The sequence below is a fragment of the Eleutherodactylus coqui genome, chromosome 3 (genome assembly GCF_035609145.1).
Source record: "Eleutherodactylus coqui strain aEleCoq1 chromosome 3, aEleCoq1.hap1, whole genome shotgun sequence".
Taxonomy (NCBI): Eukaryota; Metazoa; Chordata; class Amphibia; order Anura; family Eleutherodactylidae; genus Eleutherodactylus; species Eleutherodactylus coqui.
The window spans coordinates 137,580,943-137,596,259 of NC_089839.1; the positions used below are offsets into that span (position 1 = coordinate 137,580,943).

The 15,317-nt window shown below is 45.8% G+C and overlaps 1 protein-coding gene across 1 annotated transcript in view; it reads right to left on the bottom strand.

Moving 5' to 3' along the window:
• Positions 1–15,317, bottom strand: part of LOC136620989 (dihydroxyacetone phosphate acyltransferase-like) — a 114,622-nt gene that overhangs the window by 16,391 nt on the left and 82,914 nt on the right. Inside the window, exons 12-13 of the mRNA XM_066596142.1 lie at positions 13,792–13,929; positions 1,047–1,146 (exon numbers count right to left, since the gene is read on the bottom strand). Of these exons, the coding sequence (XP_066452239.1) occupies positions 1,047–1,146; positions 13,792–13,929 (238 nt within the window). The remainder of the gene's footprint in view (positions 1–1,046; positions 1,147–13,791; positions 13,930–15,317) is intronic.

Consider the following 15,317-nt stretch of genomic DNA (forward strand, 5'->3'; position numbering starts at 1 on the left):
TAATCCTTGAACCTTCAGGTTAGAAATCCTACAGGCTTGGCAACTGAATTGTTCTTTGCAGAGAGCAGCCTGGCTTTAAACGCTAGGGGAGCCAGGGTGTCAGTACCAGTGTGGCTCACTTTGAGATGCAGGACAAGCTGCCCAGCTGAATCGTAAGCGACATCATTAATAGGCTGAAAGCCTGCATGGGGCACCACATGTATCAATGGGACTTGGCATCCTTTGTATGCCTTAACAATGTGAAAGTATAATACTAAGCAGCCACTCCCCCCAATATATTGTAGGCGTGCAAGTGGCTGTCCATTAGTATCCTGCAGTTGTGCAATACTCCTCCATATAGCAATCTGCCTGTCTGCATTCTGTTGGGAAGTGGTGCTTGTACCTGCCCTTGTATATATCTTTGTATTAGTATATGGCCACTGGCAGTGTTATTTGAGTTGATTTTTCTCCTTGGTGTGATGTTTTTAAGTGCATACATTATATTTATATATTAACAATTATTTATATCTAAGAAAGGACTTAATCTCAGAACTTGTATACTAGTTATTGTTGATAGGTACACTCTTCTGGAAATTCAGTGAACATTGCATCACTCCCAGAAGCGGATTACTGCCAGTTGGATGCAGCCTGCCCCGTCACCCACATACTATGAGATTTTATAGCAAAAAAAGAGAGTTATATCTTTGGAAAGAAGGATATATCCAAGAAGAGGCTGTTTGACAAAGTCTGAAGAAATATGGGGAAGATGGTCTGATATATATAATGGATAGTTCACATCGTGTGCTGGTTGCATCCAGGTATTGTAAAAGAGTTGATGTGATTGGGAGGTGTTAAAGTGGAGAACAGTTAAGTTTTTTCGGGTGTTTATTTTTTTTGTTTGGGGATTAGGGAGATTATGATTTGCTTAAATATAGTTATGATTGTATTTTTTGTGGGGGGTAATGCCATGTTCTATGTATATTATGCTTATACATGTATAAATGTGTCTAAAAATATAATTTCAGTAAAAAAAAAAGAAAGGACTTAAAATTAACATCTTTACATACCTGTTAAAATTTGTTTAAAGACATACTGCCTCACTCCAGCGATATATTGCTTATCTGTGAAACTGTCAACTATATTTTGCTTTAAGTATGCGCAAGCCAACTGAAAAAAGACACAAAAATAGAAAAATTAGCAAATACACCACAGAATTTCTTTAATCTTATAATCATGAGGAACACAGGCTGCAAAGATTTCAGATTAAGGGCGCCTGCACACGAGCGGAAATTCCGCGGCGGGATTTCCGCCGCTGCAAGTCTGCATAGGATTGCGTTAACAAATAGCTGCTGGGGATATCTCTCCCAATCCTGGCCCACCCTCCACTGCTCCTAGCTATCACCTCCTACCTGACTCACTAAGAAAATTCCCAAGCCCAACTGCTAGCCCATGCATAGCCTCCCCTGAACTCCTTTAAATGTGCGCTCTGGAACTGCCAGTCAGCATGTAATAAACTCCCCACCATCCACGACTTTTTTACTGTTAAATCTTTAAGTCTGCTCGCTCTCACAGAAACGTGGATACAGCAGTTTGACACGGCCTCCCCTGCTGCACTGTCTTACAATGGCCTGCAGTTCTCCCATACCCCGAGACCAGATGACAGGCGTGGCGGAGGAGTAGGTGCTCTTCTTTCCCCGAAATGCACCTACCAGGTCATCCCCACCAGTACCCTCACTCACTTTCCCATCATTTGAGGTACATACACTAAGGCTTTTCCGCCCGCTGTCCATGCGAGTAGCAGTTATCTACCCCCCCCCCCCCAGGTGCTCCTCGCCTGTCTTTGGACCACTTTGCCGCCTGGCTCCCCCACTTCCTATCCTGTGAAATTCCAACCCTCATCTTAGGTGATTTTAACATCCCCACTAATGCCCCTATCTCCCCATCTGCCTCTAAGCTTCTTTCGCTCACCTCCTCCCTTGGTCTCTCTCAACTCACAGCCTCTCCCACTCACAGGGATGGCAACACTCTTGATCTGGTCTTCTTCCGTCTCTGCTCTGTTTCCAACTTCACTAACTCCCCTCTCCCGCTCTCAGATCATAACTTCCTCTCTTTCTCTGTCACGCTCCCTAACTTCTCTGCTCGCCCCACCACCTGCGCTAGCGACCCTCTCCCCTCACACCTCCTCCGTTCCTTCTCCCCAGTGGTCATCTCCCATCTCACCACTATATTCAACCTCTCTCTGACCTCTGGCATCTTTCCCTCTTCTTTCAAACACGCCATCATATCCCCACTGCTAAAGAAGCTGACTCTGGACGCGACCGATGCTGCCAACTACCGACCCATCTCAAACCTCCCCTTCATCTCCAAACTACTAGAACGCCTGGTTTACTCCCGCCTAGTAAGGTATTTATCAGAGAACTCTCTCCTAGACCCCCTACAGTCTGGCTTCCGACCTCAACACTCGACAGAAACTGCCCTTACTAGGGTATCCAATGACCTACTGACAGCCAAATCGAGGGGCGATTACTCCCTACTGATCCTCCTCGACCTTTCTGCAGTGTTTGACACTGTTGACCATAAACTTCTCCTCAGTATGCTTCGCTCCATCGGCCTAAAGGACATTGCCCTCTCCTGGTTCTCCTCTTACCTATCTGACCGCTCTTTCAGTGTCTCCTTTGCTGGCTCTACCTCCCCTCCTCTTCCCCTTGCTGTTGGGGTCCCCCAGGGCTCGGTCCTCGACCCCCTTCTCTTCTCTATCTACACAGCCCCTATTGGACAAACCATCAGGAGTTTTGGTCTCCAATACCACCTGTACGCTAATGACACCCAGCTATACACCTCTGCCCGTGAAATCTCTGCACCCTTCCTCCAAAACATCACCGACTGTCTGTCCGCTGTCTCTAACACTATGTCCTCTCTCTACCTAAAACTAAACCTCTCTAAAACAGACTTACTGGTATTTCTGCCCTCCACTAACCGACCTCATCCTGACATCTCCATCTCAGTGTGTGGCGCCACCATAACTCCTAGACAACACGCCCGCTGCCTTGAGGTCATAATTGACTCTGATCTCTCTTTTGCCCCCTACATCCAATCTCTGGCCCAAACATGTCAGCTGCACCTCAAGAACATCGCAAGAATCCGCTCTTTTCTCACTGTGGAGACATTAAAAACGCTTACTGTCGCCCTCATCCACTCCCGGCTCGATTATTGCAACTCGTTGCTGATCGGCCTCCCCTGCACCAGACTCTACCCTCTCCAATCCATCCTGAATGCGGCAGCCAGGCTCATCTTCCTGTCCAGCCGCTCGTCGGATGCCTCTGCCCTGTGCCGGTCACTGCACTGGCTGCCTGTTAAATACAGAATTCAATTCAAACTCGCTACCTTCATCCACAAAGCCCTTCACAGCGCAGCGCCACCCTATATCGCCTCCCTCATCTCAATCCATCAACCAGCCCGGGCTCTCCGCTCTGCTAATGAAACCAGACTGAGTGCCCCTTTCATTCGAACTTCTCACTCCCGCCTCCAAGACTTCTCCAGAGCAGCACCTGTCCTCTGGAACGCACTACCAAAGGCTACCTGAGCAATCCAGGACTCGCAGAACTTCAGGCGTGCTCTAAAAACGCACCTCTTCAGGGAGGCATACCGCATTCCCTAAACAAACCCCTCTGTACTCCGCCTGATAACATGCTCTCTGCCCTAGTGACTGCAATCACTGCTAGCCATCATAAACCGCTCCTGCAGTCATACCGTTTCTGCCATCACACGGCTAAATGTCTGACCATTGTCTATGTGTATAACATCGCTCACACTTCGCCTTACCGTGCACATCTCCAGCCCCTTTACCTTCTGTATCACCCCACCATTCGTAGAATGTAAGCTCGTTGGAGCAGGACCCGCATCCCTATTGTTTCCAACTACTGATTACTATATGTAACCATGGTTCTGTAATGTTTGTATTTTGTCTTTCTGTATTCCCCCCTGTCTATGTAAGCGCTGCGGAATATGTTGGCGCTATACAAATAAAGTTTATTATTATTATTATTAGGTATATTGTAAAATGGATTGTGGAAGAAATCGGACTATTGCTACTGAAGACCTTTCTCTACATCATCTAACCTATTGGTGGATTACAACGGCAGTGGAAAAGAAGAGGTAAACCAGCTGTTACCATTGTCACAAAGACAGAACTTGTGATATGGACGATCTTCTCCTACATTGACTGACATGTTAACCTACTAGTGGACTACAATTGTTTTAGAGGAAGAAGAGCAATAGTACAGCTGCCACTCCTGCTGTTTAGGGACAGAACTCTTACTATCACCCTGCTTTTATGTGTGTGTGTGTGTGTATATATATATATATATATATATATATATATATATATATATATATATATATATATATATATATATATATACACACGCAGTATATGTAATTGATTGTAATTTTACCTAAAAGGAGGGTAGAATACTTGTTGTTCTTAATAGTCGTAAGCATATAGTCTTCTATAGGTAGTCAAACAGCTATTAAACGTCAATCAGATAATACCTCTAGTGTACTAAGGTTATCGGACATCCCCATGCTGAACAAATAATTCCTAACTCATACATTGTAGCCATTATAATAATAAATTATAGAACTCTTTACTTCAAGAATTGTTATGATATGTATGGAGGGTGGAGTATTAGACTGTATAGTGGACAGTGAAATACAATTTTATAAGACTGGTATGTAGGGTGAAGCGGGTCTATTTCCACACGACGTGCTTTATTCATACCGGTATCACAATTCACATGATATATCTATGGCAGTCTGGAATGAATCTGTATTAGTTGATCAGTAATATTATTGCTCTTGTGCTAAAGCTCAATAGATGTCAAACATATGTGCATTCAAATACATTATTTGTTAAGAAAAAAAAAAAAAAAACACCAACCACCACCTCGCCTCTAGAAGTTGTCGTTTTGCTTTAAAACTCGGCATACATTTCAGGCAGATATGCAAATGATGAGAGTTGTTGCGTGATTAGGTGTACAGTCTTGTCATCGGAGGCCCTAAAAGTGGCTCCACCCTAGGCCTACCAAAAGGCCAAGAGAGGATCATCTGATCAAACGCCAAGCACAAGAAGCTTCAACTGTTTCGTTGTCCGGCATCCAGAAACAAGTGACATCATCATTACACCCCTGTGTCTGTCAGAACCATTTTCAGGCACTTGGCTGAAGGACATTTGGTCTCACGGCGCCCATTACTTGTACTGCCTTTGACACATGAATGACGAAACTGGACTGCTATGGAGTGGAACTGGGTTGTCTTCTGTGACAAATCCAGGTTTAGTTTGGGCACGGACGGCGGCCGTGTTTGTGTCTAGAGACCTTGGGGTGAGCGCTTCAATCCTGCCTTTGCTGTGGAGCCGCACACGGCCCCTACTGTGATGGTCTGCGGGGCCATCACATACGACCTTCGGTCCTCTCTAGTAGTGGTACGAGGGACAATGACAGCTCAAGGATATGTTCAGGACATCCTGCAGCCACATGTGTTCCTCTCATGGCAGTTTCAAAGAGGCAGCAGGATAATGCTCAGCGGCACACATGGGAAGGGGGGGGGGGGAGGGGGTGTCACAGGAATGTCCCCACAACATTGAACATTGTCACACTCCCATGGCTGCCCAGTCACTACATTTATTGCCACTAGAACGTATCTGGAATGCCAACTTGGATTGCCTATGAGTTTGCGCAATCTAGAGGCAGCAAATGTGGAGATTCTGAACCTGTATGCCTATTCAGAACCTGTATGTCTTTTTGCCCGTCTGTATCACATCTTGCATCCAAGCTTGAGGCAGCCCAAAGGATACTAGAGCCTCCATGCCTGCATGTATCACATCTTGTATTCAAGCTAGAGGCGGTACAACAGGGTAGGGCCTACATGTCCACCCATATCACATCTTGTAACCAAGCTAGAGGCGGTACAACAGGAGAACGAGAGCCTGCATGCCCACCCGTACTGCATCTTGAATCAAAACTAGAGGCAGTACAACAAGGTACAAGCATCCCCATGCCCACCTGTATCACATCTTGCATCCCGCTGCCTTGGGGGTCACACTGGACTCTGACCTCTCTTTCACCCCCCACATCCAATCTCTGGCCCGAAGATCCCACCTGCACCTCAGAAATATTGCTAAAATCCATCCATTCCTAACCATGGACACGCTAAAAACACTCGTTGTGACCCTCATCCACTCCCGATTTGACTACTGCAACTCACTGTTCATTGGCCTTCCCCGCACCGGACTCTCCCCTCTCTAATCCATACTAAATGCAGCAGCTGAACTCATTTTTCTATCCAGCAGTTTCTCAGATCCCTCTGCACTATGCTAGCCACTGCATTGGCTGCCTATCCACTGCAGAACGAAATTTAAACTCCTGACCCTCATCCACAAAGCTCTGCACAGCGCCACGCCACGCTACCGTACATCGCTTCCCTCCTGTCCGTACACCACCCAGCCCGCACACTCCGATCCGCTAACACACACAGACTAAATATCCTGAATACGAACCTCACATGCCAACCTACAGGACTTCACCACAGCAGCACCCATCCTCTGGAACGCACTACCCCCCAAGGCATCCGCACAATCCCCGATGCATGAAATTTCAGACGTGCCCTAAAAATGCACCTCTTCAGGAAGGCATACTAAATCTCCTGACCTAGTCCCCTGCCCCTTACCACGGCTCCCAACACCTTCCACACTGCCTATTGCATATGACCTCTATCCCTGTACCTCCTTACTGCCCCACCCCGTTTGCTTCCTAATAACTGATTTCCACATGTAATTCCCCCATGCCTTATCTCTCCCTCCTATTCCTATACCTCCTCTATACCCCCACCACCCTTTTGTTTCAAACTGATTGTTGTATTTGTCTGTATTCTCCCATGCTTGAAAGCGCTGCGGAATAAGTTGGCGCTATACAAATAAATATTCTTCTTTTTATCATCTTTAGCAAGCTGGCGGGCCGGTGATTTCATGGCTTTGAAGATGCAAACAGGTTACCTTTAAAGAACTGCTGTGCAAGCACATGGCTTACTGTATGTAAAATGGGATTCAAAGTAATAAAAACATGAAGGATGGGGTTCTACCCCCAGTGATAACAACTGCCCATGTATTAGCCATCCCCTAGTTATCACAGCCCCCTCCTGTAGTATCCTCTCCATTGGTCATCTCCTCCACAGCCACCCCCTCCAGCTGATGGTTTTATCCTTTGAAGCTACTCCCCCCTTCCCTCCTGGTACTGTTCTCTACACAGATTTTACCCAGTTCTCCTCCATTAAAGAAATTTTCCAGGACATTAAAAAAAAATTGTAGGGGGTGTGGCTTGGAAGGAGAGCTAGATGGTCGCACGCTAACACAGCTCTCCCCCTAAACTGCTTAGCGACTGAAATAACGACTAGTAAATCAGCCTAAACTACATCCTTTCTACTACTGAAGATGGCTAACAACAAACACCAGGCCCAGAAGGGTGAGAAAGCTATCTCCCAAGAAACTAACTGACTTTTATGTTACAAGAAGCTGAGGAGAGGAGCCTAAAGATGGCGACCCTGAACTCCCGCGCTTAGTGAGAGGAGAGAAGCCTCCAGATGCCATGACCGGACCCGCTGGAGGAGAATCAAGCTGGAGCTGAGGACAAAGCCTCCCCAAACCACCTACAAGTAGGAGAATTCTCCCTACTGCCTCTCCACATGCAAGACCGCTGGCTATGGATGTCGAAGAGATGACAGGCGACCGCTCAGACCGGGGGCCGAGAACCCCCCCCCCCCCGCATCTGCCACGACCGTCTCCCTGGAGGGACTCCCTGCTGCCAACGCCGAAAGCCGCTCAGACTAGGGACACAGAGCTTCCCCCGCCATGCCAGACTTACCTGCGGGACCTCCGGCCGCACTTCAAGAAGAGACAGGGAACGGAGGCTGGATCCACGCTCACCGCGGCTCCCCCATCCTCCTGGAATCCGCCGTGGAGCCTCTGCCCGCACCACTTGCTGCGAGTGCTGCTGACTGACCGGACTAGGAGCGGGATATGCAGGTGGGTGCAGTGGATTTCCTCCGGGCCGCTCCAGGTTGCTGCCGCTGCAGGTTCCAGCGGACGTCCCTGCTCAGCCTCCCGGGCTCATGCTGACAAGGAGTCCCCCCCCCCCCACCCTATGACACACCACAGACCAGACACCAAACTACAGGCCCTGAGGCAATTGACAACAACTACCAAGAGCCAGGGGTCGGAGTCCAAACTAAAACAGGGGGTACCCCCAAAGATAATTTAAATGCTGTTGCCCTGATGCAGGGCATCTGCACGAGAAACGAGAGCAACCCAGTCCCTGGGGAAGAGACCTTTACAATTGCACATAACTCTCCTCATGTGGGGCCTGATAAAAGGTCCCTCTTGGCGGACAAAAATCAGCCGGACTGGGCTCATAAAAACCATACTGACGTCTCGTCTGCCAACTTAGTGGTGACAAGCAGCAAAGGAGGCATCCAACACTCCCCACTTAACTCAGAAGCGACGAAGAACAATAAATCAAACTCGTCCAGCCCGTTAAAACAGCAAGCTCGCTACTCCACTGGCTCCAATCAACCAACTGAGCTGAGCTGTCGCTAGAAGATATGCCAGCCCACAATCACGCAGCCTCTGAAAGGTTCATGAAAGAAGCAATGTTGGTACTACACATCTCAATACAAAGAGACATTGCCAATAGCCTGGCAGGCATAAACGCGACAGTAGAAGAATTGGGAGAACGAGTGGACCACACAGAGCGTAAAAAACAGACCCAGAGGAACAACTCTTCCCTCAAGTTTGCTTAGGAGTGGAGAGAGGCAACTTAGAATGGCTGTATCACTGATTACTAGTTCTACAAGTACAGGTTTTGCCACCATATTCCTGCATTCTTTCCCTGAGTTTGCACAGTTTGAATCACTGCACAATTATGTTTCTGTTCACATTTACATTTATCCAAATGTTTTTTGTTCCCCATAGGGTACCTAATTGTTTGTTTTTCACAGACAGCACGTTTTCTGATATTTTACACTATCTGTTGTCTCGAGTGAAGCCACCACCAGGTTACGGTCTCCTTAGCGCAATACTATTACAATCCGCATGGCATTGAAGGTTATGTCTAGAGATGAGCGAGCGTACTCGGAAAAGCACTACTCGCTCGAGTAATTTGCTTTAGCCAAGTATCGCTGTGCTCGTCCCTGAAGATTCGGGTGCCGCTGCGGCTGACAGGTGAGTCGCAGCGGGGAGCAGGGGAGAGCGGGCGGGAGAGAGGGAGAGAAAGATCTCCCCTCCGTTCCTCCCCGCTCTCCCCTGAAGCTCCCCGCTCCGTGCCGGCACCCGAATCTTCAGGGACGAGCACAGCGATACTCGGATAAAGCAAATTACTCGAGCGAGTAGTGCTTTTCCGAGTACGCTCGCTCATCTCTAGTTATGTCTCTTAACGCAAAAGGTTTGAATAGCCCATTTAAAAGATCCCTTCTGTGGAGAGAAATTAAAAGGTAGTCTGCGTTCAGAAAACTAATTTCTAAAAATCTGACACCACCAGACTGACCAATAGGGATTTCCCCCAAATTTTCTACACTAATGGTCCAAAGAAAAAAGCGGGAGTCCTTATTGCAATTAAAAATACGGTTGCCTTCCAGCTCCTGCAGGAGGTTCTAGATGAGAGGGGTAGATTTGTCGCTCTGGTATGGAAGATCAATAATGTGACGCTGACCATAGTGAGTGTCTACGCCCCCAGCACTGCACATCTTGCCTTTCTACATGCGGTCCTCAAACAGATCTCGCACATATTTAAAGGCAAACTCCTAATATGTGGGAATTTTAATATTATCCATAGCCCAGATTTGGACTCCACATCGAGAAGCGACAGGTCTCCCCATCACCTCTCCAAATGGTTGCGGAGAAAGGATCTATATGACGTGTGGAGATGTAAACATGCATCCGAGAGAGACTACACGTTTTTCTCACACAGACATAACACCTACTCTCATATTGACATGTTTCTAACAACCAAATGGCTCTTAGCAATGGTGGCAAAATGCGAAATAGGAGACATCACTTGGTCAGATCATGCCCCGATTACCCTGTCCCTCCAACTGTCCTATCCGCCCTCAAATACTTTTATTTGGAAAAATAACACTCACGTTATGTCCCTTAAAAACAACACTAGCACCACTGAAAAGATGCTCTCTGAATTTTTTGCCTTCAACTCTCCCCCCTCCACCAGTCCTTCCATGCTATGGAACGCGCACAAGGCATTTATAAGAGGCCTTTTCAGCCAACAAACAGCGTACTATAAAAAGCAATGCAACGCAATGCAACCACATTAGACCTACTAACTAAAGTTTCTACCCTGGCTGCGATTCACAAAGCAGATCTCTCGTTGGTAAACTTACTTCCCTACAAAAAAAAGCAAGAACGGAATTACAAGCGCACCTTGCAATAGACCACGTGAACCACCTAAAAAGATTTAAAATACAACATTATCACTCGCATAACAAGGCGAGCAAATTAATGGCTAATCGAGTTAAAGCAAAAAAAGCAAACACGAGAATCCCTTATTTAATATCTCAGACAACGAACAACAGGGTTTATAGCCCACAAGAAATCACTGATGAATTTAGCAAATACTATAACTCACTCTATAATTTAAACCATGACAAACATACCCCCCAACCTAATGAGGAGTTAATCAACGCATTCCTATCTACATTAGCTCTCCCATCTCTCCCGTAAAAACCAACACAAGAGCTGAGCCTCCCTATTACACTGCAAGAAGTAGAACGAGCTATTCCATCATTAAAGACGGGCAAATCACGAGGCCAGGACGGATTCTCGAACGAATATCTTAAACTATTCAAACCAGCTTTGCTCCAGTATATGTGTGACTTCTTTAATCACATAATGTCAACAGGTAAAGTCCCCCCGGAAAATTTAAAAGCAATTATAGTTACTATTCCCAAGGAGGGTAAGGCTCCCGAGACTCCAGGCAATTTCCGACCTATTTCACTCCTCAACTTGGATATTAAATGATACAGAAATAATACTAGCCAACCGACTGTTTCCTATCCTGCCCCAACTTATTAAAAACCACCAGGTGGGCTTCACGAGGGGACGTCGGGCTCCGGATGGAACAAGACGTCTGATCAACCTCATAGCCAGGGCTGGCGCTGCGCGGATGCCTTCTCTGCTCCTTGCCCTGGACGCGCAGAAGGCATTCGACAGGGTGCACTGGGGGTTCATGCGCCATAACCGCTCTCTACACCACCCCGTCAGCTTCTGTTCTGACGAATGTTGTCCTATCCAAACCATTTCAAATTACTAACGGCACACACAAGGATGCCTACTATCCCACTTGTATTCTCAATGATGATGGAACTACTGGCGGAGGCAATAAGGTCCAACCCACATATTGAGGGCGTTCCTATAGGGACAAACATGCATAAAATTAACCTATTTGCCGACAATGTAATATTAACTCTAACAAATCCGAGGGCCTCACTTCCCCAAGTGGTGTCTACTCTGCAGCAATTCTGAGCCATCTCCTACTATAAAGTAAACTCTACTAAATCACAAATGATGGGCATTAACTTACCCAAAGCAGACGAAAAGTCCCTAAGAACTACATTCTCATTTCAATGGTGCCCATCTTCTTTGCCCTACTTGGGCATAGTCTTAACCCCTTCAACTTATGACCTTCCATCAGCAAACTCCCCCCCCCCCCCCCCCCCACTGAAAACCTCAATACAAAAAGAATTGGACCGCCTGGCCAGATACGAGCCTAGTTGGATGGGCAGGGTGATATTGTATAAAATTTCAAAACTATCGCTGTGCCCATCCCTGACTCAATCTTTCTATCACTTCACCAACAATTGAGCAGATTCGTATGGAAGAGAGCGAAACCTAGAGTGGCATTCTCTATCCTAAACAGGCCTTTGAAGTTTGGGGGCATGCTCGGAACACTACACATACCTACATATCTGCAACTTCCTAAGAGCCCACAAGTCTATCTCTTCAACTTTACCAAATCCTCTAAACGACTTACTAAATGCAAACATAACATCACAGAAAAAACTCTCAAAACCTATCTGGCACCTGCCTATCTGGCACCCAGTCTTTAAAAAAACGCTCAATTTCCTAAACTGGAAAAAGGACTTGAACAAAAACTTTTCACAAAAGATGTGGTGCAAAGCCCTAAAGTGGGCCTACAGATCCACCGCCTGCGCCTCTCACTGGGAACAGTATCAAAAAATCCTGACCAGATGGTATTGCTCCCTATTAAGGTCGTCGCAGATGAGAAGGGATGTCTGGATCCTTACTCCACATACTCTGGTCATGCCCCCTTATACGCCAATACCGGGGCAAGGTCTCACAATACATATCCAATCTGTTACCTACTTTGACAAAACTAGAACCCGAACTAGCCTTGCTCCTAATAGGCATAGGAAACATACCTAGAAGTCATACAGTAATAGTGTCTCACAGATTCCACACCTCACGAATTCTTATAGTAAGAAACTGGAGATCTAAATATACTCCCTCCATAGAAGAAATGCAAAACACTGTTACCCTAAATTGTGAAACTAATTGCTCACCAAGAGGATGCTCTGGTGCAGTTCTGAAGGGACTGGGCAGTGTGGACCCAGGCAATGAAAATGGCGACAGGATTTGATTAGCCACCAACAGGTTCTCCTTCTCCCCCTCCACGCAATGTTTAAGAGTCAATGATGAAAATCAACATATTTTATGCTTGTATATGTTGTATGTATCGAAAATGCCAATAAAAATTATTGATTTAAAAAAAAAAAAATTGCAGAGGCTTAAAATCACTTAAAATGAAGAAAAAATATTCACCTATTCTAGCGGCTCCCTGGCAAGTACTAGAGCCTCGATGCTCAATGCACATAACCGGGAATAAGTGGCGGACGGTCCCGTGCTGTTCACTGTGCACATGACTGCTCAGCCACTCACAGGATTCAGCAGGGATTCTCCTACAGCCACTGAACCCTGTCTTGTGCACAATGAATGGCACATGACCACCCACCACTTATTTCAGGCTCTATGCGGTGGGCACCAGGGCAGAAGCACTGGACACGGAGCCAGCAGAGTAGGTGAATATGCATTTTGTCTTCATTTTACATGGTTATAAGACCTTAACATTTCCCCAGAATCACCTTTAACATGGTGACACACACATTAAATGGATCCAGCAGTGTTTTAGCCAAACTAAGGGTAAATTCATACAGGCAAGCACGAGATCACGTTTGCCAACGTGTGTTTTTCACGCTGATGCGAGGCGTTCTTGATTCAAAATCGCCTTGCATCGCTTCTGTGAGATGGAGGTCCTCAGGGGCGTGTTCCACAAAGGATTGCAAGCATTTCTTATTGATTTCAATTGGAAACCTCAAATTGCATGCACATCACATGGCATTTGAATGCCATACAATGTCTTTTAAGCGTCCCCCGCTGACAGGTCACCTGTCCAAAATTATCCCCGCCCCTAATATAGATTTTACAATTCAGCGGAATTGTGTGGCTTTAAAGTGGTGAATCAATCAAATTACCTTAATCACCCAGCTATACAAATAGGGTAACTAATCACATTCTGTTCTCCTTACAAATGCCTTGACTATTCTGCTGGACATTTCAAAAATGCACCAGCCAATTGGGGGGAGGAGAGTTAATTAAACCACACAAACAAAAACCGGTCAGTATCCATAAATGTTTCAGTTTATTAGTTTCACATATGGTAGAGAGGATATGCGTACCTGGTATCCTTCAGATACTGAATATAACATTCCGAATAAAAACTGAGCCACACTGTTATTCTCGTTTATAAAAATTTCATCAGGCGTCTCGCTGATAACATTAAACTTGGCCAGTAGGTGGCAGCCCTCTTCAAAGTCCTGTCAAGAGAAAAAGTCTTAATTATTTCTACACACTACAAGGTGACATTTTTCATCTCCTCTTCTGTTCCATGCAATTTTGGACATTATTTCTCCCATTTAACCCCTTGAGTGGCACGCCCGGAAAATTTCCGGGACGAGATCCACTGCTCATAGCAACATAGCCCGGAAGATTTCCGGGCTATGTATCACTATGGGAGCTGCAGAGCACAATGCCACAAGCTGTGACAGTGTGCTCTGCCTGCACAGACCCACAGAGAACAAAGCAAGGGCTTTGAAAAACCAGCAGAAGATATTGCCGATATGTCGGCAATCTCCTGCTTTGTTTACAGGTTGCCATAGAGACCATCGGCTTGTCAAAAGCAAGCCGATGGTCTCTGTGGCAGGGAGAGCTGGTTGTTAGCTGTCAGAGGACAGCTAGGTACTAGCTCTTACAGCAGAGATCAGAGAAAACCTCTGATCTCTGCTGTGTTAACCCCTTACATGCTGCAGTCTATGTGACTGCAGCATGTAAAAGGGCTGTCACTGCAGCATGTAAAGGGCTGTCACCATCGGACCCCCGGAATGTGATCAGTGGTCCTGATGGGTCCCTGTGGAAGTCCCCTAAAGGGACAAAAAAAAAACAAATTAAAAAAAAAAAAAGTTAAAAAATTATTAAAAAAAATAATAAAAACACTTTTCTCCCTTTACTTTGTAAAAAATATCAAAAATACAATCACACATGTGGTATCCATGCGTCGTAATGACCCAGAGAAGGAAGTTAATGCATTATTTAACCCCTTAATGACATGGCCCCTTTTTTTCTTTTTTCCCCCATTCCTTTTTTTCCTCCCCCCTGTTTAAAAAATCACAACTTGTCCCGCAAAAAACAAGCCCTCATATGGCCATGTCAATGGAAAAATGAAAAAGTTATGGCTCTTGAGACGCAACTGCAAAATTAGTTGAAATTCAATGATTAGACCATTTTAAAAAACCTGCCCTGGTGGGCACGACAGGGTGGTCGGAAACCCGCCACTCAAGGGGTTAAAGAGGAGAAGCACATTGGGTGCAGTGGGGGGAATTTATCATAAGGGAGTTTTTCATGCTGAAGCTGGCATTTTTCCCCCTTCGCCAGTCTAAAGTATGCTTAATCCCTTTTAATGACACAGCCTTTTTTTTTTTTTCGATTTTCATTTTTTTCTCCCTCCTTTTAAAAAATCGTAACTCCTTTATGTATCCATTGACGTCGCTGTATAAGGGCTTGTTTTTTGTGGGACGAGTTGCATTTTTAATGGTGCTATTTAATGTGCCATATAATTTTATGAAAAACTTTTAAAAAATTCTAAGTGGAGAAATATTATTTAAAAAAAAGACATTCCGCCATCTTTCGGTGTGTCTTGTTTCTACAG